Below are 24,853 nucleotides of genomic sequence, written 5' to 3'. Positions count from 1 at the left end.
GTTCAGTGAGAAACCTCCGATTTCTATCGAGTGTGCAAAAGTGACGCGTGTGCCGATTCAATTCCACGTAAACCGAGTTATTATTCAAGTGGTCTCTGTGCGCCCATCAGTATACACCGCTGTGTTTCAATGTTTCACATCACGTGCCAGCGAGATCGCCGTCACCGTTGTCGTCGTCGTCGTTATTACGAAGCTCCGAGGATGCCTCGAGACTCCTCGAGAGAATCCTGAGGGACGTGCGTTTTCGATTCAACCGACGTTAACTCGGATATTTAGCATCGTTGGTAGCGATCGATCGTTCGATCGATCGATCCCCGTCGCCATCGTGGAGGAATTAAATTGTGAGGTGAGACGATATAGATTAAGGATCTATCTATAGTTCTTCTTTCTTTTTATATACTGTTTAAAAGTCTCTTTAAGAGTCGTTGAACACGCGCAAATAATTATTTTGGTTCTCTTCACCGACGAACGATACATTATCGATAGTGATATCGATATTCTAAAAAAATAAATGGATATATATTTTTCAAAGGAAAATCGAAAAGCATACCGAATGATCTCTGTTACAATATGTTGAATTTCTGGCAACACGTGTGCGACCATCGATTTGGCACAAATTTGCTCGTTCGTTGCAAGAGCCAAAATAAATTTGACATGCTTGATCTACCTACTTCATTTTGCTAGACACAATAGATCGTGCGTTAAATTGAACTTATTAAGTACGGAAATGATTCCAATTCGATGGCAACGACGCGAGGAAACGATTCGAATGACACTTTTTACCCTTATTTACTCCATTTTTAATAGAAAAATATTATGTGTAAAACACACACATATATATATATAGAAATATGCAAGACCTTTTCTTTAGAAAACACGCGTATGCAATCGTGACTAAATTTTCAAATCTGGTCATCCTAGTTTTAACTTGTTTCGCAACGTCATCCGCACCAAATACGGCGATCGATCTCTTCGCATCGAAGGATCTTTACCATTATTTTTTTTCCTTTTCTTCTTTTCTTTTGCTTTTTTATTTTCTTCAATATTTTCATACCGATCGAATCCGACCTCTCGATATGTATAATTTCCTTTGAGCGACTTAATATCGCGTTAATCTTACATTTTATAACTCGTTACACGAATCACGCTGCCAATTAATACTCGACGATCGATACGTTAGATTTTTCGTTACGAACCGTTAAAAAATTCTTTCGAAGGTAGATCGAGAAACTCACTCGCCGTTTCCTCGATCGATTTTACCGTAGTTGGTTAATACCATGGGCAGCGTCAACGAAACGACAAATCGTCGAGCCATTGCGGACAATAATAAGGCGATTCGCAAAGCTAGCACACCGACATTCCGATCTTGTCTCTTGGGTGTAAGACTCCGTGTAAATTAAAGGGACCCGACGTAATTGGGAGTAAAAACGAAAGCGCCGTCTCGAAAACTTGCCCCGATGGTTCCTATCAACTGTATTAGAAATTAGACCTGATAATGAAAAGAAATAAATAAATAAAAAGTCAAAAATTGTAATTAAAAAATCCAATCGAAAGTAGAATCTCAATAGAAGACTATTTTATTTCAGACCGCTATGTTCAATCGCTTTACGTATCGAAATTTTTTTTTCCTTGCGTCAGTAATTGTTTACTAATAGATAAGATATGCTTTTGCGTCAACGATTTCAAAAATTATGCATTTTTAGAGCCTCGTACAAAGTGTTTACCGTAAATGTCGATAATTTTTTGTCAGGAAATTGTAGTATTTACGAATAATCGATTTCAGGCAAAACAAATACGATTAATTTTGCCTATTTCGAAGGAAATGAGCTCGACAGTTTATGAGCAAGTTTCGCTTTCTTTTCTCTTTCCTTTTCTTTGTAGATATATACGCTTTGACATTCCGTCGAGAATACGAGTGAACTTTCTCTCAGAAAATCTTCCGCTACCAACCAATTCCATGAAAATATAATGGAATAAACATACGAGATAAGAGAGATTATCTTGACGCATCGAAGAGACAGTTGGTACGCTCGTGTACGACATATAACTACTGCTTAGACTCGTATTAAATGTTTTTAATATATTCGAGACAATAGGCGAAAGGGGAAAGAATACGCGAAAGAAACGACTCGAGTATATCCGTTTATAACTTACCCAAGGGGTTAAGGTAAAGGACCGAGCACACTTCGCGTAATCGGTGCGATAAATCGAGCTCTCGAAAGCACACAGATTCCTTTTACGTCGACTAATAATGCCAAGCCATTCCAGCTTGATGTCGAGATTACAACTTCTCACAAATCCTATAGAAATTCAATTAACTAGTAAATCTAAAGTATCGATCCTTTTCCATTCTTCTCCATTTGTTTACCAATCAAACGAAATTTTTTATTATTTGATTGATTTGAAAGGAAAAAAAAAAAATTTGAAATTGATTTTATCTCTGTTTTATTGTCAATTGCTGCATATAATTTACGCATGTTTATTTTGTTTTATGGTATTACTCATTCGAGTACTATGCAAACTTTTTTCTTCGGCAAAGCTAGACTTCGTTTTTCCTTTCACTTTCATTCGAATTTGATTTGTGGCCAGTTTTTTAAATTTATTTTTGATTATAATATTTGCATTGTCTAATATATCGATTACAAATGTCTCTATTAATTTTGTATGATTTACATTTATATCTTCTCATGACATAAATATTTTTCGTAATTTCTAGTTTTCTTTCTCTTCGATTTTGCATCACGATTTATCTATGTATCTATCTATCTCATAGGAAATTTCTATCGTAGTAAACGCGTAATGTTACGCGTGTTACGATCGACTTGGTTGGTGGCAACGGGATAAGAGTGTGATGAAATAACCGGATAACGAGAAAAGGAAACGTCTCTAATATCGTGGGTCGAAGTGAAATTTTAATCTACAACTGTGCACCGCCACCGCCACCGCCGCAGACTTGTTCTCGCAATAAGGCTCGAGACTTCTTCTTGGGCATATAATTCAAGTTCAACCGAGCCACGGTCGTTCTATCGTCGTTCGTGTGAATGTCTCTCTCTCTCTCTCTCTCTCTCTCTCTCTCTCTCTCTCTCTCTCTTTCTCTCTCTCTATCTATCTATCTTTCTCTCTCTCTATCTCTTTCTCTTTATCTCTTTCTGTCTGTCCATCCGTCCATCCGTCCGTCTGTCTGTCTGTCTGGCTGTCTGTTTTCGATTTTTAACGTTAACTTCATCTCTATATTCCTAACACCAAGTTATATTCTGCAAATTTGAAACGCCTCTTTGTTTCACTTTTTTATTATTCAATTTTTTATTTCGTTTCCTTTTCTTATTTTAAACTATTCGCGTAATATTTTTATGCACACCGTGTCACGTCCGCCCTGTCATTTTTTTTATTTTATTTGTTATCACAACATAGGTACATACATACGTACGTAATAGTTAGTAATGAAACTTGTTCTCTTTTTCTCTTTCATTCTTTGTTTCTGACTCTTAGTTTATCTCTCCCTCTTTCTCTCTTTTTAGTTTCCACACGTCTCTCTATTTCTCTCTCTCTCTCTCTCTCTTTCTCTCTCTCCCTCTCTCTCTCTCTCTCTCTCTCTTTCTCTCTCTTTGCGTTAAGTTGTATATGTGTACAGTTACGCAACATTCCTTTTTATCTTAGTCAAGAGGGAAAGAGAGAAGGATAAAATGAAAGGCGACGAGAAAAAAGCAAAACGAGGAAAAAAACAAGAGAGAGAGAGAGAGAGAGAGAGAGAGAAAGAGAATATAGGAAAGGAGGAAAAAAAACATGAGAAGGAACGGCGTGGTCGTCCTCATCATCTCGTCGACGGCTCTCTCGCAACTCGAAGAGAGAAAAAGCGATCTCCAGTCAAGGTCGAGCTCGCGCGCGCGCACGTCTTCGAAAGGCGTCTTTGCGTTCGCCATTTCGTATTCACCTGGGCATTATCTCCCACCCTCGCGACTGCATAGAGAGGATTGCATCCGCGCGCTCTCGTCGTCGGTTGCAAACGAAAATCACGATCGGACTTGAAAAGGTGAACCGGTCGAAATTCCGGGTTAACGTTACTCTTTTTCTTATCCTTCATTTTTCCCCTTTTACTTTCTTTCTCGTTTCTTATTTCGAATCTCAACCTTCTATCTTAAATATCTTTTTCGGCCCGTAAAAAAAAAGAAAAAAGAAAGAAAAAAAAAAAGGAATTCGTCGAACGTGAGAAAGCCAATCCTTTTCTAGACGTCCTATCTTCCTTTTTTTATTCTTATTTTTTGCTTTAAACCAGCTAACTTGTCCTCGCAGGAACAATAATTAATTTCTTATTATAACGTGTTTATTTCCTTTACGCGTATCATACAACGTTCTCTTGTACATATCCACGAGACTCGATATAAGATTTATAAGACAGGTAGCTACGTGTATATCTAATCGCGATATACCGAAGAAAGAAGAAACAAGACTCGTGAGAAAAGAGTATGAATTTGGTCGTCCACCTTCGATTCGGTTAGATGGATAGAAAGTTATGCAGTTAGAACGTGAAATGTCACGTGATTTCGTAATCATCCTCAAAGGTCGCGAAAGAATAAAAAGTCATGAAAGAAAGACGACGACGACGACGAGGACGACGACGACGACGAGGACGTTGACGATGACTAGCCGTCGCGTAGCTTGGTTTTGAATCTCATTAAGAGAAAACGATTAACGAGGAACCGTTTGAAAAGAATTTTTTTTCAGTCTCTGAACGAAATCCTTCGCAATCGATTGTGAATTCGATATCTCGATTTACTTGGATCAAGCAACGATTAAAACGAATAATAAAAATGGATTCGTCGTAATAAAAAAAATTCTCGGCTTTGCTCGGACGATTCCACATCGTCGGGTTTTGTTATTTTTCTAATCGCCCAATCACCAACCTGTAACCTTGATATTCGATTATATAACGCACTTCCTATCAAGTATATGCTTTGTAATACTAATGCAAAGATAATTGTTGTTTTGATATCTCTAAGAAAAATTCAGTACCCACGCACTCTTCCGTAGATTCTCAGACGTTTCATGTCTCTCTCTTTCTCTCGTAATTATCTATTAATTTGATAAGAACGAATCAAAACACGGAAATAGTACTTTATGCAATCGATGATGAATGAAAAAGTGGTAATAGAAAGGTACGAGATATTTTATTACGAAAGATATATTCCTCTGAGCGATGACAAATGTTGACCGACTCATGAAATTTTTCAATTGATTCAACGATTCATTAATTTTATACTTCGATATGACTAAATATACATACAATTTCACTGATATAATCGAATGCAAATGTATCCCGTTCGAAAGAACATATATAAACAAATATAAGTATATGCGATGCATCAAGGAAATAACGAGTCGTAACATTTACGAGCAAACAACTAAAACCTAAAAGATAAAATTAAGAGAAAAACGGACGACAAAAACTTTATGAAATTTCGATCGTAATTCGCAAAAGTCCACGAAACCATTGAGTGTATCGTCTTCGAACCAGCACCGTGGAAATCGATCGTGAATCACGTCCAATTGAGCGTACCCTTTACGTAAGTCGAATTTAATGGCGCTTTTCTTGCGATCAAACTCGTGCTGTTTCTTCGAATAATTTTCTGCTTTGGCTTGAAGGGAACTAAAGGATATCCTGATCGGTCGAATGGACAAAAGAAAAGCTAGAAGAGCGCGTCTCCTTCGTCGCGTCGCGGAGAGATTAACGATTGAAGCGACCAAGGAACGAACGAACGAACGAACGAACGAACGAACGAACGAAGGAATAAACGAACGATCGGAAGGGAAAAGTTTGTAAGAAAAACTTCCTTCCTGGAAGTTGGCTTGCGTGTTACCTTTCATTCCGTGCGCTCGCTCTTAGAGCGTGCACGTTACGCGCGTTACGCGATAATCGCGCGAACGAGTTGTCACGATCTCTCGCGTTCTTTATTTGGGTCAGAGCCAGAGGAGGTTAAGAACCGGGATTATATCCTACCAGACTCTCCTCTTCGCATATTCTTGCTAACTTAAACGTGCTATAATAAACAAGAGAAGCAATAACTTGGCGTATTTGTTCTCCAAACTCATTTCCCGAGTGTAATCTTACGATAAGTTTAGTCTCACTTATGTACCTGTATTGATACTTATATATGTATGTATGTATATATTATGAACGTGAGTAAAGGTATGTGTACGTTCTAACATTAGTTAGTATAGTATAAGAGGAGTACCTCTCGATACGCCGTTTTGATAGCCACGCGAAATTCTCGCCTCGGCTAAATTTAGATTACGATTTATGCGTTGGCTAATGATAGTAGCCGATTATCGCGACGCGATGCCATTAACGTAGGTATTACAAGATAACCGTAATCAGAGTGCTCGGATAAGTGACGTATATCCAGTATTACTACATATGAGTATACGTAGATTCTTATATGTGTTTTTGTTGATATGTATGTGTATACGTATATAAGTATATACATACGTAAGCGAGCTCATCGCTCCGCTTGATCGCTTCTCTCTCTCTCTCTCTCTCTCTCTCTCTCTCTCTTTCCTTCTCTTGTTCGTGCCATTCGAGTCTCCAAGTACTATATCGAGTTTATGAATGAACGCTCCCGAAGCCATAAAAATAGCCGATGGCTGGTTAAAGTCGACGATATCGCAAATGACTTGAAATTTGCGATGTGTTGTTCTATCCTTTACTCTTCTGAAAAAATTTTATTTGACACCGGTCTCGGTTTCAAGTTTTATTGACATCTGTGGACAAATTAGATCAACAACGTGTTTATCGAGGACTTTTTTCTTTCTCTCTTTTTCCTTCCTTTAAGCCGAAATTGTATAATGTTTTAAAATTTACAATTCACTCTACAAACTACAAAAATTAATGGCAATTATGTGCCTCAGAAATTTTTTTCTTTTGAAAAGTTCTAATCCTCTGCTAAAATGCAATTACATAATGTTAGATTAACTTTGGTATTCAGTTTGTTTTATTTTTTTTTTCTAAAAATAGATTGGAAGCTCTTGCGATTATCTATCTCTCTTTTCGCCTCTTTCATGAACTCTGTTAACTTCTCACGCATATATCTTCATTTTTATTTATTATAAATTCTATTATATATAATACGGAGTATATTACATCGTCTTGTGATTATAGTTATGTTTTATCTACTTCATTTAGATATAGAGAACATCTGCGATACACGCAATGCATTCCGTTTCTTTTTTTTTTCTATATCGCACATTTTTTTATCACTTCGTTACCATTGTTCTGTTATCTTCTAATAACATTACCCTTTCTTTCTACATTTTTTTCATCATTCTTTTTCTTAATACTTCACTTGATATTACTTTACTTTATTTTATATAATTTAATCGGTCATTATAATTCTTATATTTATTTTGCTCTTATCGTATAAAGGCTATATACTTACCTTAAATCAGGATAATAAATTTTGCTCGCACTACGACCAAAGTGTGCGCGAAATAATATATATATATATAAAAGAAAGAAAAAAAAAGAGAGAAAAAGAGACAGAGAAAGAAAGAAAGAGAGAGAGAGAGAGAGAGAGAGAAAGAGAAAGAGAGAGGATAAACCGCGCTAAATGAAGTTGCAATTAAGAGAACTAAAAGCTACGCCGGCAACTACACTTCTCAAGGCCTCGGCCCGCGGCGAAGCGTACTTCCGCTTCTGATTAGCTTCCTCTTTTCCCACATCGTCCTCCCGGCCTTCTGCGTCCTCCGTTCCTCCCACCGCACGTCCCACGGGCTCCCTTCTCTCCCTTTTTCTCTTTTTTACTCTTTTTTCTTGTCCCGCATCTCCCATCTTTTATTTTTCTCTCAGTCTCTCTTTCTCTCTGTCTGTCTCTCTCTCTCTCTCTCTCTCTTTATCTATCTATCTATCTCTCCTTCTTTCTATCTATCTATTTATCTATCTATCTTTCTCTCTCTCTCTCTCTCTCTTTTCTTTATCTCCTACAGTCTTATCTCCCACCGTGGGAATCTGCGCGTGCAATTCGCACCGTGAGCTCGACCGAGAGGAAGTTCTCTATTCCCATTCCTGTTCTTGTACGTTTCTTTCTATACTTTGTGAGTCGCTCGATGAGCCGACATTCGATGCATTTTTCTTTCTTTCTCTTTCTCTCCTCTTTCTTCATTTCTTCTCTACTCCTTTTTCGAAGTCGTCGACTTATTTGTAATGGAACTATTTTAATGGCATTCAGAGACAATACTTTTGTATGTATCTTTAAGCTTATTCTATATTTGTAACTCGTAGATATGTTGTTTTATTCATTCATCGCACATTTCCATTGGAAAAATATCTTTTTACTCTTTTTCTTTTTTTCTTTTTTATTCTTTTCTTTTCTTTTTTTTTTCTAATTGAATACATAATCATATAGATTATAGATAATTTTTCGCTCTCTTATCCCGTCTCTTTTAATTGGAAGATATTGCCGGATAATTGGCATTTAATAGAAATACATTAGAAGAGAATGTTTCGTTTGATTGAAATCATTTAAGATATACCACACACAATATGTCAAGGTAATATTTCTAAAAATATATATCATCTTATTTTTGCTAGAGGAAATTATTTTGAAATTAATCTTACGACGGAAAAATCAAATATTTCATTCTGCCTACACACATACGCACATACATACATACATACATATATACATACATACATATATATATATGTATATATATATATGTAGTGTTTTTTTTCACACTAGACAAGAAGAATGTTAAGAATTGTGTAACACCGTAAGGCTATTAAAAGGCGTCGGCGTTCTATTCCTGGTTTAGAAACGGCACTACCGTCTCGAACCACGTATTCCTCGTGTTCGCGGCCAGTAAATTATTGTGTCGCCGAAGAATCGATCGAGTGATTTTAATGGGATAGGCGAAAATGTTCCACTCACGGTGGATATACTTTCACTTGGCTCCGAGAAAGAGAAAGAGAGATAGATAAAGAAATAGATAGATAGACAGACAGATAGATAGATAGATAGATAGATAGATAGATAGATAGATAGATAAATAGAGAAAGAGAGAGAAAGAGAAAGAAAGAGAGAGGCTCGCCGAATTGGACTGTAGGTCGATTGCGTAGCTCGATGAAATTTCTGACGATTGTACGAAAAATAATATTTGTTCTCCTTCTCCCTACCCTTTCCTCTCTCTTTCTCTCTCTTTTTCTTTCTCTCTGTTTTCTTTAACTATCAATCGAACCGTTCGTTTGTTACTTCGTAACTTCTCGTAAAAAAGAAGAAAAAAAAAGATAAGAAACTAATCGCATTTTCGTTTAATTCAATATGCAAACAGGCTTGAGTAAATAACGCTAGACGACCGTCGTAATTGCGCAGGTTGATCCTTGTCCATATGATCGCTAAATTATATCATCGCAATCATCACGAGAATAACTCACGCGAGTACGTTTACCCTTTTTCGTCGATCGAAACCGAACCATTCGACCTCCTGCATTACGAAGCTTCTCTTTGCCTCTGACATTTTCTCTTTCTCTCTCCCCAGTCTTTCTCTCTTTCTCTAGACGATACCAAAGTATGTAATATTAGCTAACCTAAACGTGGAGAACGTAAAAGTGACGAAGCAATCAAACTATCGACAGAAAAATTAGTAATTCGTAGCACGAAAGAAAGACGATCCCTCGTTTACGTGTACCATCTTATTACTCTTTCTCTTTTTCCTTCTCTCTATCTATCTATCTATCTCTTTTTGGTCGCCATAATAGGAAAAGAGACACGGTCTCTCTCTCGTGGTATTTTCCTTCGTTTCTGGCCCGTTCTGGCTCGTAGCAATTGTAAATCTTGAGAGTGCTGGGCCGGGTATAAGTCGGGTATATATACACGAAGCGGAGTAACAGCCGAGTAACAGCGACAACGTGTATATACTTCTACCTCCGCCAACCCTTTCTACCTTCCCTTTCACTTTCATCTATCGCGGGCTCGCGCGCACAGTTCTCTGAGGCCCCCATCCGACGACCAAGACTCGCCCGTTCCTCGTTTATTCCTTCGTGTGCTGCGTATTCGCTCTTCTATGCGTCTCTTACACCTCTACTATTTTATACTATGTATATTTGATTACTTGGTTAATGGAAGAAAAAAATGTTGTTCGTTCTCGTTCATGTAGAACGTGGCTCGACATTACGTATGCTCTCGTTAAAGATTAAAATATTTTTCGCTATATAATATAATGAAATTGTATAAAATCACTTTATGAAATAAATTACGAGGTAATATTGATAATTATTATCTAATAAAAGCTTGCAATGTGTGAAATAATAAAATATTTATACAAGCTAAACGTTTCATTCAAATGAAAAATCGTAGAAATGTATATCTCTCTATCTTTCTCTCTCTATTTTTCTACACACACACGTATACATATATATGTACACATTTGTATGTACGTACAAAATCTAAATAATGTTCTTTCGAATGACACAAAAGATACAAGTGCTCGTAGGTCAACAAGGGCACCTTGAAATCCCTTTTACAATGGAAAGGTATCGTTAACCAACAAAGATATCGTAAAGAGACATCCAAACTATCTTTGACATTGACGAATTCGACGTTGTAAATTTTCGATTTGTACAATGTTATTATTAAGGTCTTTTTCACGTTGATAAACGATCACGTATAGAAAGTAAGAGAAATTTAGGTGGAGTAATTATATTTGGAGCGGTAGAATACACAGTGTGAATCGAGTGTACCTTCAAAGAGTTACGACCATGGTCCCAGGGATCTCGACCCTTTCCTTACTGGTGAAAGTGTTCCAGTTTTATGTTTGCCTCGTAACTCCGGAATAATTTAACAAGGAAACAAGTATTGTCGTTATTTATTACGTATAAATATTATCAAAATTATAATATTTATTTCGAAAGAAAAAAAAAGGGAAGAAAAAGAAATGAAAAAAAAAGAAAAAGAAAGGAAAAGAAAAGAAAAGAAAAGAAAAGAACTTATCACTTTTGGTACACTTACGAACTAACACGTACGTCTTATTCAAAACTCTTTTGCTTCGTTCGTTTTCACCCGCATACACATCCACAAAGGCGCGCGCACAAGCTAGCCAGACTTTCTTGTGTTACTTACGTACTTACGCGTGCGTGCGCGCGTACCTAACCGAGCAACATCGACGTCGACGACGTAATTTCTCCTTCGCCATTGTTACTCCAAACGATCTCTCGCAATCGTCCTCTCTCCCCTCTTGTGACATACGCTAATCATTCATCCCGGGCGCTCGTTACGTCGCGTGGTGGAACGAACGACCCAAATAATAATTTTTCTATCATTTATTCTTTTCCTAGTTATCCCCAAAGAAGCTTGATATTTCGTATTAATTCCTAATTTCCGAATTTTTCATTCGATACAGGCGATTATTTATCATGAGAGAACGATATTACATCGAGTCAATTATTTTTTTTATTACCTACCCTTTTTTTTATTCGCCTATAATTATAATCGTTTCGATCTTTAATTCAAATCCGACTCGATACTTTATCACTTATCATGACAGCTTGATGTCGACATAATATCAATGATTATGGTAGCTTTATGTCGTATCACACATACCTGCGATTGTTTATATATATATACGTCAATAATAACTGCATTAAATCAACGAATGATAATTTAAATTTTTGCAGAATTATTAAAGACACGAGAAATGATTTTTTTCTTTATTTTTTTTTTTGAATCAAAAGAGACGGAGAAAAACGTAGCGCTCTCTTTGACACGTGTAAGTGCATTTGTGTGCACTACTGCATGCATGCTTCTAACTCGGTACGTGCACACGGGAACACACACGACATGACGACCGGTCCCCACCCACACCCACAATGTGAGATCATTGAGATTACGTAAGTGTCTAGAACGCGGCGTGGACGCGCATAAAAGTATCGTGTAGCAGCGTGCATACCGTCTCTAAACTAGAGCCTTCGGTGGTCGCTGCACGTCTCTTTCTTGTACTTATTAACAATAAAGGATGAACGCTCGAGGATCTCACGATTTATATCAATTTATCAAACACGTCCTCTTCTCTTTCACCGGAACAACGATCAAAATTCTAAACTTGTCTTGAATACTTCGATATATGTATACATCGTATTTTTCGTAGCATCTCATTTATTTAAAAAAATAAAAATTTTATTTCAAGTAAATATTTTATTTATTTATATATCAGCATCAATTGATTTTATTAGAAAATTCTTTCGATAGATTTAGACTTTTAAATATAATTTTTTATTAAATGATCCGGCTACTTGGAGAAACGTTAATTAAAGATGAAAAATACTCGAAGAAATTTTCTACGAAGCAGTTAGATAACGAGCAAGAATGAAAGAAACATTCTGGCCCTTTCCACTCTTCTTATCTGCTCTCTTTATCAGAAAAATATGTACATGTGTAGGCGTGTGCGATTAGTTTGTAAGGTCGGTGCGTAAAACTATCGCGTAAGTGTATAGAACGCACAAATGTTTTCTTCAAAGAAAAGTAGTTTACACTGTTTGCATTATTTTTACCGAGCCGATCATATTGACGGCTGTCAACTTGAAATATCACACTCACCATAAAACACTGACCGAGGACGAACGTGACGATGCAATTGTAATGGTGTTAATACATAGAAGAGTAACGATTTGATACAGTTTATCGAAACATGTATAACTATAAACGAAACTTTTTTCGATTACCATCCGAATTACAGTCCTTCCAATATGAATACAAATTTTCATCGACATTCGTCTAGAGAAATTTTCAAACGTTTCCAACAAGTACGTTCAAGTAATGTCAATTATTTTATAATATTCTTTATAAACGTATTAATGACGAAATATATTAATAAACAATATTTTATAAAATGAACCATGAGAGTTAGACGACATTAAAATATAAGAAAATGTCAAAAATATCCAGAACGAAATTTATTTTTTTATTTTATCATTACTCGTTCCCGTATTCGTAATGATACATTTGAAAAATTCAATTTCACTTACTGCTTTACTCGATACGTTTATACGGAAAACGACTATGTATATCCAAATATGTATAACATATTCTATTTTTATGGTGATGACTATGAATCATTCGTCCATACGGATTACATATGGTTGTTGTTTATTCGCGCTCGGTTGCTTGTGACTGTATCGCTAAACGACGATTTCCGACGAGTTACATCGGTTTTTTCAAAGCGTTATGCAATTCCGTCGATCCTTCCTACCTCTCCTGCTCTTACCTGCGAATCCTGTTACGGTGACGGTGCAGAGAAAACGTGTGGCAGTCCTCGAGACGACGATTATTAGCGCGGGAATGATGATTTCTCGTGTCCGTATGTCTTCGACGCAGAAACCTTTTTTTTCTCTTTACTTTTTTCCTAGATGAGAAAATTTTCTCGTTTCTTCTTATTTCTCGATACGTTCATCGTCGACCACGAAGATTTTAATGACAAAACGACAGGACTGATCGTGCATGTGGAGTTTTTTACGTGCACTTTAACCTGATCAAAAACAATATCCATATCGAAACTTTATAGATTAGATCGATTATTTACAAGTTTTTCAAATGACACTATCCTTCATAAATTTACTATCGTTTCGTCATTTACATTTTCTTCGAATGTATTTTCAAATAAAACATATTTCGTACATGTACATATGTACGTACATAAATGTTAAATATACAAGTTTCTTATAGTATAATCTCGTTAATTGATTATCACTTATTCATTGATATTATAATAAATAGATATCAAACATTTACTTATTTCTACAAAATCTTTTGATCATACAATTTTCGACTCATATCGAATAATGTAAGGATTAAACTACCTTCAAATCTACTCATTGAGAACGATGAGATCCCAAGAAATTGAAATCCATTATAGTAAGTGTTTTAGGGTTAACGCAGGAACTCGAGAATGATCCAAGGTTGAGGCACGTAATTGTATCGTCCATTTCACGACGTTGTTGACGAAAGCCTCGTTAGCGCGCGGCTAGCATAGTTGGATAAACGAGTGCGGAATGAATAGAATCGATAATGGCCTTGTAGAATTAATCGATGCACGGCATCGGTAGTTACTATGACAAGCTTAATTAGAATATTTTTTGTCTCTTTCTCTCTTTTTCACTTTTTCCCTATTTTATTTACGTATATCGTTTAACATGAATATCTTTAACATAAAAGACCAAGAAAATGATTTATTTCGGCACATAGCTTAACATAACTAAGAATCGATATACATAGAACGAAGTTACACGCGTATACTTATAATGAGTGAGAAAAATATTCATACACCTTGTGAAATCGAATAAATTTTCTTAGACCGAACAAAGAGAGTCCTTCGAATTTTGAATAGATACAAAAAAATTAGAGCGCTATATGAAGTATGTAAAGAATTTATCTAGCACATTGATTTTTTCATATCTATTTAAAAATGCAGATTACATGGCTATATTAAAAAAAAAAAAAAAAGAAAAAAAAACGAAGAAACAAAAGTACATATATTAAGTATCTTTCGACGTATTAATAGTTTTACTATTATTCGGTATTCCCCCAATGAATGTTTGTAAATTACCTTTTCTTTTCGTTTTTTTTTTTTTTGTTATTACTTTCTAAAAAAAATTGTTATTAGCGATGATTTTCTCGTGATGATTCATAAATTTTTGTTATTCCCTGGGTCGTTAATGACTTATGTAATTAATTCAATGAAACAAAAACGAGATATTGCAGAAGAAAAGAAACAGAATTTAATAGGAGATAGGTATATAATCGATCGCATCTTTAACATTGTTTTCACCTCTGACTCAATTTATTATAAGAGAGGAAAGATTTATCGCGAGAGTAGCGAGACGACGAAACGTAGAGAAGAGAAAAAGAGAAAGAGAAAAGGATAGTAAAACGCATATAGTAGTGGTAATAGGCTTCTCGCGAAGCGGTTGGTCATCGCTCGACGTTCCTCGTTTCCGCCTGACTCATATTATGTGCGTGTGCAAGGCCAAGCCAAAAGCAGTGGTCTTGACTTTATTAAAACGCGCTCGCATCGTTGCCATCAAGAGAGATAGACATAAAAAAAAAAGAAAAAGAAATAAAGAGAGAGTCAAGAGAAGGATGAAGTTCGCCTACGCTTGAAAAGAATATAGATAGGTATCGCATCTGCAAGCTTTTCTTTGCTGCATCGAGATCAACGTGTATAAAAAATCGCACATACTATCCGAGTATATAGTAAATATTTCGAGAATTGCATAAGCTAGCGTAATGAAGTGACACAAATGATGTCATGAATGAATGAAGAGAAAAGAGAAAAAAAAAGAAACAAAAATGAGAAAAAAACGAAATAACGAATATAACGTGTCGAAAGTATTCCAAGAAAATGATTAAATGGTAGTTACCAAGTTAAAAATAGAAATGTTCAAATTGGAACGTACGCAAATTACTAATTACCAAATTTTATTGGCGACGCTCGCGTTAATCATACCTATAGAAAGTATATACTGTGATAATAAAAACAACGAACTTTAATCTTTGAACGATAACAAGCCAAAAAAATATGCTAGACTGAAAGCATAAGGAATTACAAGTGTAAAGGAAACAAATAATAAATGGAACGGAACTTGATATAAAGAAAATCAAGAACTAAGTGACAACGGGACGATAAGACCGGTATGATGATACAAAATATGTAATGCAAAGTACATCACTTGAGTCAACGATCAGAGTACAACTGAAGACTAAATAATAGAGAAAAAGAAAGAGAGAAAGAGAAAGAGAAAGAGAAAGAGAAAGAGAAAGAGAAAGAGAAAGAGAAAGAAAGAGAGGGGAGTTGGAAGAAAAGACATCATTCTTTTGTAGAATGCACGCGAGCGGCGAACGCATGCGGGCAGAGTGTAGGCGTATGTAGATCTTTAAGTAGTGAAAGGTCATCCGTTTTAACAGTCCTAGCAGCTATCGGATTTTTAGCACCTCGATGACTAGACTGAACCCACGTAGTACATCTCTCTTTTCTCTATCTATCTACTTATTTATCTATCTATTTATCTATCTATTTATCTTTCTCTCCCTCTCTCTTTCTCTCTATCTTTCTCTGTCTGTCTTTGTCTCACACCTTCTCCTTTTGTCTTTATTATCGATATTATCATCGTATAATTGGCAAACGAGTGAAAATGAGATAACGACGAAAAGATACCTTCTCGAAGAGAGACCGAGGACGGAGAAAGTTGTCGATAATTTAATACTTACGTATGTTGCTTCGATGAGATCCTCGTACGTACTGAAAAGCCTTGGCAGCGATCACAAACACCGATCTTGCGTCTTTGAGGACGAGAATGCCCTTTGAATGATATATCGCGGAGAGAAATACAGGACGTCGTTCATTTGAAAGAGAAAGAGAGAAGGTTAGAGGAATAGAGAGAAACGATCGTTTGTTACGTAAGAGTACGTACGCAGCTCGTCGTGTGTGTGTGTTTGTATATAAAGGCCATTATGAAGAGAAAAAGAGAGAGAGAGAGAGAGAGAGAGAGAGAAAGAGAGAGAAAGAAACATTGTTATTTGCGTTGTACGCAACGTACACGTACGTTTATGTTTGTTAGATGAGACAATAAGAAAGAGGGGGAGAGAGAAAGAAATAAAGAGAGAGAGAGAGAGAAATAACAACATCGGTATAATCCAACGCAATCAAGATTTTTCCGTCTTTAAATCTTTAAAATACTTAAGAAGAACAAAAGGAAAATTAAATGCAACAATGACATTTCGTAAAAAAGGATGTAACGTCCTTGCGAAAGTTTGCTCTTTTTTGCCCGTCGAAAGTCATTCGTTTTCAGCCACATGTACGTGCTAGATCCAATAATAGTTAAGAGAAAAAAAGAAAAAGAGAGAGAAAGAGAGTGCGAAGAAGAATATCGCGCATGCGCGATACGCGAGCATGCCCTTCGGATTCGCGATGATGGAGCGTCTATTAGAGGAGGCGATTGTTCTTATATCTTATATAATGAATGGATCATGTAACTAGTCGCTTCGCAGACTCGCTTTGTGGAGCGGCCGATGGGGATAGGCGAGTTGAAAGAGAGAAAGAGAGAGAGAGAGAGAAGGATAGAGAGGGAGAGAAAGAGGTCGGGAAAGGGAAAGAGCGCAAATGTGCGCAAGAGAGAGAGAGAGAGAGAGAGAGAGAGAGAGAGAGAGAGAGAGAACATATTCGTTTGCGCACGAACCGAGCCTCTCCACCACGAACGTAGATCGTACCTGTCGCGAGGATGTGTGCACGAACGTACCAGTTAGAGAGAGGAAAGAGAGAGAGAGGAGAGAGAGAGAGAGGAGAGAGAAAGAGAGACTAGCTCGAGGTGGTGTGTACGTAAGTAAGTACGGCTGAAAAGGCTTTTTACTTTCTGGCCTTGAACGAAATGTATCCGGTGACTCGACGTCGTCGTTGAATTTAATCGCTCGCCAAGAGTACGTACATATGTATGTATATACGTAAGTACGTATATATGTGTATGCGTATAACTCTAGTCATGACGTATCCCCTGCGCCATAATTTTCTTTCCTTTTTTCCTTTTCTTCTCGGCTAGAAGCTTTTCTTTTTCTTTCACCCGCGTCCCTCTGTAGAAAGAACGAGAGAGAAAGAGAGAGAGAGAGAGAGAGAGAGAGAGAAAGGCACGCAATACTGGCACAGATTTGTCGTCTTATCGCGGGTGCGTTCGTCGAAACGAATCAACGATAGAAGCCGGACGAGGCCTCGTCCGCGAGCGGGTAACGCGACACCATGACGTTCGAATTTTCATATCTCCCGCGCGCGGTTTTCAGGACAACTATGCGGCCGGATTATGTTACGATTTCTCGAAGGCCTTACGTAAAACTGTCGATAAAAGACGACAACGACGACGACGGTATGTACTATATATGTGCACGTGCAATGTGCATATATGTCTCTATCGATGTATTTTTCTATTTATATATGTATATTGTATTATATGAATGTCTATAGAAATAGAGAGAGAGAGAGAGAGAGAATTAGAGAAGAGTGAACGCGACTTACCAAGCCGATGAAAGAACGCACGTATCTTTTCAGTGTACTTGGCACTATTCTAGAAACGCTCCTATGCAAATTAGTGTCCTGTCCAAACGAGTTCTCCGCGCATTGGTAAATATTATTATTTGAGCGGTTTTAATCTGGATCACGGGCTTAATGTTAGAATTACGAATGACAACATTTCGAGAAAGAGAGAAAAAGATATATATATATATATATATATATATATATATATATATCACCTTGTAACCTTTCGCGCGTTACCTCGTAACGAGAGCTTTCATATATCTACGATCTTTCGAACCATTGAGAACCGATCGGATGTGAAAAAAAAAGCAAAAATAGTTTCGCTCGGTTCGTTGATCTCGTAAGACGTTTTCTTCGAAATTTCTCGTTTCTTCGTAAACCGATTGAAAAACACATCGAGGTCGCATATAATTTCGTCTATCTCTTACCTTTGAAGTAATACTTACTGCGCACGATGCCCTTTAATAACGATTAAGCTGAAAAAACTTTGACATTTCTCATATAAAAACGAACAGTTGTATATATTAGCATGCGTCTCTAGGACGTGTTAATACCGTCGTACAAATGAGTAAATGAAATCAAACGAAGATAGGCAAACGTATGCAAATGAAATTCTACGAAGGAATGCCGACTTACGTCGCGACGTTTTTCACACGTAGTACGCAATTTATACACTATTTATTTCAATTGTAAGTACGACTATACGAGAGTATAAAAGACATTAGAACGAAAAGATAAATCGTGGGCCGATCGTAAACGGATTCCGCTTCCTCTTTGCACAATCGCGAACGCGCTGGCGCACGAGCGACGGTAACCGTGCATTATTTCTTTCATAACTATAGCGATTAGATTCGTTTCGACGGATTTGGCGTTATCCTTCCGTTCGAAAGGATCTCAATTTATTTCTACGACTCGCGAGAGGGAAGAGAGATTTTGAAACAACAAAAAAAAAGTGGAGGAGGAAGAAGCGAGAAGAGAAAGAAAACAGAAAAGAAGGAGAAAGAGAAAGAGACGAGAGAGAGAGAGAGAAGGAGAGAGAGAGAGAGAGAGAGAGAGAGAGAGAGAGAGAGAGTGAGAGTACGTCACAGTCGACGGAGCGGTCGCGAAAGGGAGAGCGTGAGAGACCAGGTGGAAAATGGTGATTCGAAATCAAGGAAAGGTGTGAGTCACTGGTTTCACGTGGTGTCACAACCCTGTGTGCCCCTCGGTTAAGCAGTACGCTTTTTCGTTTCCGCAAAGAAACTCGAGAACGACTCGAAAGTGAACGAAATCTGCGCTTCTTTTCGGCTTACTATACATACATGCATACAAAGGTACAAAGATACATACAAAGGTTCGTATCTATCGAATGTACCAATCGAATCGCCATGTTTTTATGATCTCGCTATAAGATACATCTCGTGACATGGAATTCCATGATCAACCAAACATACTTCGAAATCTTTCTTTATCGATTTTCGAAGAAGGACAAGACGTTTCAATGTTCGAAAATCATTTGAGACCAACAGCTTGGCATGGACCATGATAAATGACGCTTTCATCGTCGATAGACTGTGACGAAGCGAGCTGATCTTCCTTCTTTCGCGGTCGAAGGCTCAATTTTTTTCTTCTTCGGTCGGAGGAGTCTTTTGCTTGCGGTAAGGCAAGGATCGAATCACGAAACGTATTCGTACGACGCTCTTCTAGCGATGGAGGAGGATGGGGAGGTGAAAGGGGAGGAGGAGAAGGAAAAGAGGAGAAGGAAGTAGGAGCGATCTCGCTCGATGAAGAGAGACCGCGAAACGCGCGCCTATTCGGACTGGCAAAACGTAATTGGGCCCACAAAAAATGGAGCGGAAACGGCCGGGCCCCATTACCAGCCCCGGTAACGAGTTCTCTCTTTCTTTTTCTCTTTCTCTCTCTCTCTCTCTCTCTCTTTCTCTCTCTTTCTCTCTCTCTCTTTTTCTGGGCCTCTCTCTTTCCCTCAGTCTCTCCATCGTTGCTCAATCCGCGGCTGGTTCGCGCTCGTGCGCACACTCGAACCGCCTCGCCTTAATCAGTACCGTCACGATTTGTGTTCTCTTTCACGACGAACTCGCAAACCTACTCCTGTCATTTTCGACAGTCGATTGTAAACAAAAATTGGACCATTCCCGTCGAAACTACTATCCGTTCGAACGACTCGATCGAGAAATATCGTCGAAAATTCATTTTTCGAGACTTATTCCATTCCTCGGTAAAATCATTTAATCGATGATTCGTTTTTAATTTGATTTGATTACACTCGTTAGCGTCCTGTAATTAAGAGGATGAATGCTTATCTTTCGAAGAGTAATATCTACTTTCTTCCCACCCTCGCTCCCTTCATTCGTCGAATATTTATGAGAATAATTTTTTCAACCGGGTACACGCGTTCGTAGATCAAATAAAAATCTAGTGTTACTTTAGAAAATATCTTAATAAAAAGTGGTAGGAAGTGTACTTAACTATGAATTAAAATCGTATTACTTATAGAATTAGATTAGTTGAAATTTATCGTACGATTAAGGATAAAATGCGATGATATAACGGCCTCGATCGAACGAGTTTTCCCTTTTCGAAGAAATCGACGAGAGAATGTGAAAGAGGAAATAGGGGAGGAGTAGTAGGGGAAGAATGGACAATTGGATTTTCACCGACGATGCATCGGAACTTTGAAATATCCTTTTTTTTTTCACTTTATAACAACGTATGTTGCATCTCCGGACGCTCTCCCTCCCCTCCTATTTCCCTCGCCAGAACCTTTCCGCCCTTGTATGTCTCGCACTTTAATTTTCAGCCTCGACATTTGCGTAACCCAGTTTCGCTATTGTTCGATTCAATGGTAGATCGTAACGTCCGCCATCCGAATAGGAGATTATAATGCTCGCCTATACACGGTACGCATCACATTGCGCACATAAACGTGTGCGCGTCAGTGTACGTATGTACAATCCTCTTTCTCTTTCTCTCCTTTAACAATCAACACAGTGGACTCTGATCAATCATTTGAATGGACTTTGTAATGTTTACATTGCGTTTTTAGCGACCTCATTTTTCTACCAATTTAAAAGTTTTATATCAACTTGTTTATTTTAATGTTTTTTATTCGATCGAATTCCATTTTTTCTTTTGCTTTATTTTTATATACTTAACACCTTCTCTCGTTATAATTATTTCTAAATTGTAACATATGCGTGTGGGTGGGTGTATGTGTGTGTTGAATAATTTCGTATATCTCGAATTACAAACAAAGCGATGAAAGAAGAGAAGTTACAACGCGTGATCGTTGTTCTTCATTAATAATAAATTTCATTGATGAGATCATTTTCTCTTTCTCCTTTTCTCTTTCATTAATCTTTAAACGCGTTAGTTATGGATATCGTTCGAATAAAAAGAAAATTAACGCAAACGATAAATGACGAAAATGTGATAAACTCTTATAGCCATAAACAGCCACGGTAAATTTGAGTCGAGGGGATTCACGAATTCATGTCGACTACTTTCTCCTCTTTACTTATCTCCTCTTCTCTGACCTCACGAACCTCTTCATTGTCGTGCGTTTTCGCTTTCGTTGTTCGTCGAACCGGTCTTGGTGTCTCCTTTTAACATACCTATCGCAATATGAATGCTTTCCAAATTTCATTATCGTTTTAAATAATTAATCTTTGTTGTTCAAACAATGTAAAAAAGAATAAATTGAATAATGATAAACGATGTTAATTTCGAACAAAACAATCGTAATATATAAATAAGTTCCCGTTTTCATGAAAAAAACAGTAAGTAAAACTTTAATTTACACGGACAAAATAAAAAAGAAAAGCGAATAAATAAAAAATAAAGAGTGAGAGAATAGAGATTACATAATTAGAAAAAAAAAAGACATAAAATCATTCATATTTCCCGCATTATGAGTACTTGCCATTGATCGTCAAGGTAGAGATTCCAGGATAAAAGACTTGCTCGATCGATCGTTACCGACACAGTGGTGGACTATGTAGCACGATTAAAACGAGATTCTAGATCTATAACTAGAGTCAGATACATGGAGAGAAGAAGAAAGAAAGATCGAAATACAGAGAGAGAGAGAGAGAGAGAAAGAGAGAATGAAAGAGAAACCGGGATAGAAACTAACAGAGATAGAAAGAACTGGTTGTATCGATCGAACGAAGTAGCACCGCAGGGTAGCAGCACCTGCAGAGAAGCACCTTGGCCGGTAAAAGTGGTGAGCTGCTAAGTTGACTCTTCCATTTTCCCCACTCCTCAGCTTCATCGCTATCTGGCCCTCCCCACTCTAATATAATCACAGGTCTCCGTAATCCCTACCAACGAGCGATACGGCACGAGACCCCGCCCGGCGAGTCTTCAAGGCCCAAATAGAAGAAGAAAGAAGAACGTAAACGTAAAGACTCTCTCTCTCTCTCTCTCTCTCTCTCTCTCTCTCTTTCTCCTTTTCTTCCTTTCTTATTCTCTCACTCTCCGGAGCACACGCGCGCGCGAGCGCTTGCGCACGTTCGTAATCCAGCCGGTCGGGCAGCGATTGACCCTGAACTTCGGGCTGCGCTAGCCTACAACGGAGCAAGCACTAGCAAGCAGGCAACGAGTCAAACAGCAGCACTGAGCGAGGAACGATTTCCTTATTCAGCGATTTTCTTAGTAACGGCCTGTCGAGACATTACGTATGCGAACGGCTATGCAATGTCGCCGTGTCGTACCGTGTCTTTCTTATCTCGAATCTTCCTTTCTTTCCTTTTTTCTCTCAGTCATCTTGAATCATCGTAAACGAGGTTGCAACTAATGTCCTTGCATGGTAGAAAAGTCTACCGTTTTGGATTCAAGAGAAGAGAAGAGGGGAAGAGAAGGAGAAGGAGGGAAGCAGGGTGGGGGATACTATGGTTTGTGTGTAAATCAACTTTCTTCGTAAGGATGACACTTGATTCTTTTGAGAATCCAAGGAAAATCCATCGGAATTGCAAATATTTCCTTTGCGAAAGATCGCCGATGACGAGCAAGATGTTCACCCTCGTTTCTTACTTTTCTCGGATGATTTTTGATGAAATACATATTTGCATTCGGTCTTTGATAGATCAAATCGATTATCGTATGCGTTCGTAATTAGAAAATACTGTGAATTAAATGCAATTATCGTTTATCTTTCATTGATAGATCGATTAAAAGAAGCGATAATTTTGCTTCGTTAGACTTTTCGATCCAAACAGGAAGTTTAGCGAGAGTGGGATTTCCAACGATAAACAGGCAGGTTTATTAATCATTTGGTTAGTTTGTGTCGCATTAATTGCGCTATCATGAATACCAGACAAATTTTTATTGCCATCTATCTATGGATAAGCGACCATCTAACTGTAATGTTTCTCATAATCTCTAACGAATGTTGCGCCAAGTTATCGTACGGGCAATACAAGCTACCCGGTAATTTCCAATCACGATTAACCAAAGATGGTAGTACAAGATTTTATTTGTTTTTTTACAGACGATGTATACTGACGGTCTCCTAACGCTCCATTATGGAAAGCACCCAGCGACCTTGGCCGCAGAGGTCGGGGCCTGGTACAATGGAGACCGTCATGTAGATGTGACACTGGCATGCGACGACGGTTCCGTCGTCAGGGCCCATCGTGTCGTTTTGGCGGCAGCTAGTCCCCTTTTGGCTAATCTTTTACGAAATCCCGCCTTGGACCACGTGGTCCATTTCTCTGGGGTCAGGAAGGCCCAGCTCAATCATCTTCTCGAGTTTATCTACAACGGAGAGGCTCTTATACCCGTAAAAAATGTTTCTTCTTTTCTCTTAAACCGTTTCTCTATCCGAACAGGTTTATTTAACAAAAACGTATGACCCATTACAGTCGACAGAGCTTATACCATTGAGAGAACTCTTCGAACTACTTCAAATCAACTCGGAACTTTTCGAGCCCAACCTAGCACAGACCTCTAGTAATTCTGATCCTGAAAGGATACCCACTCCTCAACCTTCCGAGGATCAAGAAAGTTCTAGTTACGAATCCAAATACGACAGCAGGTGAGTTAACTTTATCGATGTCGATGGATAACGATCATGATAGAAATCGTTTCGGGAAATTATCTAAACGTTTCTACGTTTCAGACAAACGAGTAATCCTGCTGATTGTTGTTCGGTACTAATTAAGACCGAGGATTGCGAAGAGGAGCCGGAAGTAGACGTGGAAGGTGTCGAAGGTGAAGGTTTGCTCGCGGAAACAAGAGAAGGTAGCATAGAACCGCCAAGAAGAAGGGATAGTTCGGATCCTGTGAACCTCAGTTTAAATTCCGGAGCGTCTACGATGAGTGAAAGTTCTCACGACATAGTACATAGGTAAATTTTCTTGTCCTATGTAAGAAGTACGTTAAAGAGGGAAAACAAAAAAACGATGAAACCGTAAAGAAGATTAATAAAAACTTTTTAACGATACGTCTAGACCAGAGAAGCAATTACTCGAGAGGCGAGAGTCCTTGGACGAAGCCGAAGAGAGGACAAGACAAATGGCGGCGCGATTGGCGTTAGGTTTGGAGCATGGCAAACGAAAACCCGAAGAATTACCGATCCCACCGGCTGAGGCGTACGTCGTGACGCCTCATCGAAAACGTAGGCCAGGTTTTCACAACGCACCAGCACAGAATCCAGCTTTCGTACCGTTCAATCCGAGCTTCGAGACACCCAGGAGGTTACAAGCGCCTCATCCGTTGAGTCTATCCGCGCCACCGTATCTAGTGAGCTTTTTATCCTGCTGTTATCTTAATTTTTAATGATATCTCTTTAATT

General features: G+C 38.0%; 1 protein-coding gene across 2 annotated transcripts in view; it reads left to right on the top strand.

The window, feature by feature from the left end:
- Window positions 1-24,853, top strand: part of LOC127065282 (transcription factor Ken) — a 34,008-nt gene that overhangs the window by 4,559 nt on the left and 4,596 nt on the right. For both annotated transcript variants that reach the window (XM_050997395.1, XM_050997394.1), the window contains exons 1-5: window positions 1-346; window positions 23,549-23,839; window positions 23,922-24,094; window positions 24,179-24,406; window positions 24,510-24,801. The exon at window positions 1-346 is cut by the window's left edge. In XM_050997395.1, coding sequence (XP_050853352.1) covers window positions 23,552-23,839; window positions 23,922-24,094; window positions 24,179-24,406; window positions 24,510-24,801 — 981 coding nt within the window. In that variant the 5' untranslated portion in view covers window positions 1-346; window positions 23,549-23,551. The remainder of the gene's footprint in view (window positions 347-23,548; window positions 23,840-23,921; window positions 24,095-24,178; window positions 24,407-24,509; window positions 24,802-24,853) is intronic.

Source organism: Vespula vulgaris, chromosome 7 (assembly GCF_905475345.1).
Source record: "Vespula vulgaris chromosome 7, iyVesVulg1.1, whole genome shotgun sequence".
NCBI classification, from domain to species: domain Eukaryota; kingdom Metazoa; phylum Arthropoda; class Insecta; order Hymenoptera; family Vespidae; genus Vespula; species Vespula vulgaris.
The sequence above is the reverse complement of the archived record's forward strand: the minus strand, read 5'-3'. Positions and strand labels throughout refer to the sequence as shown.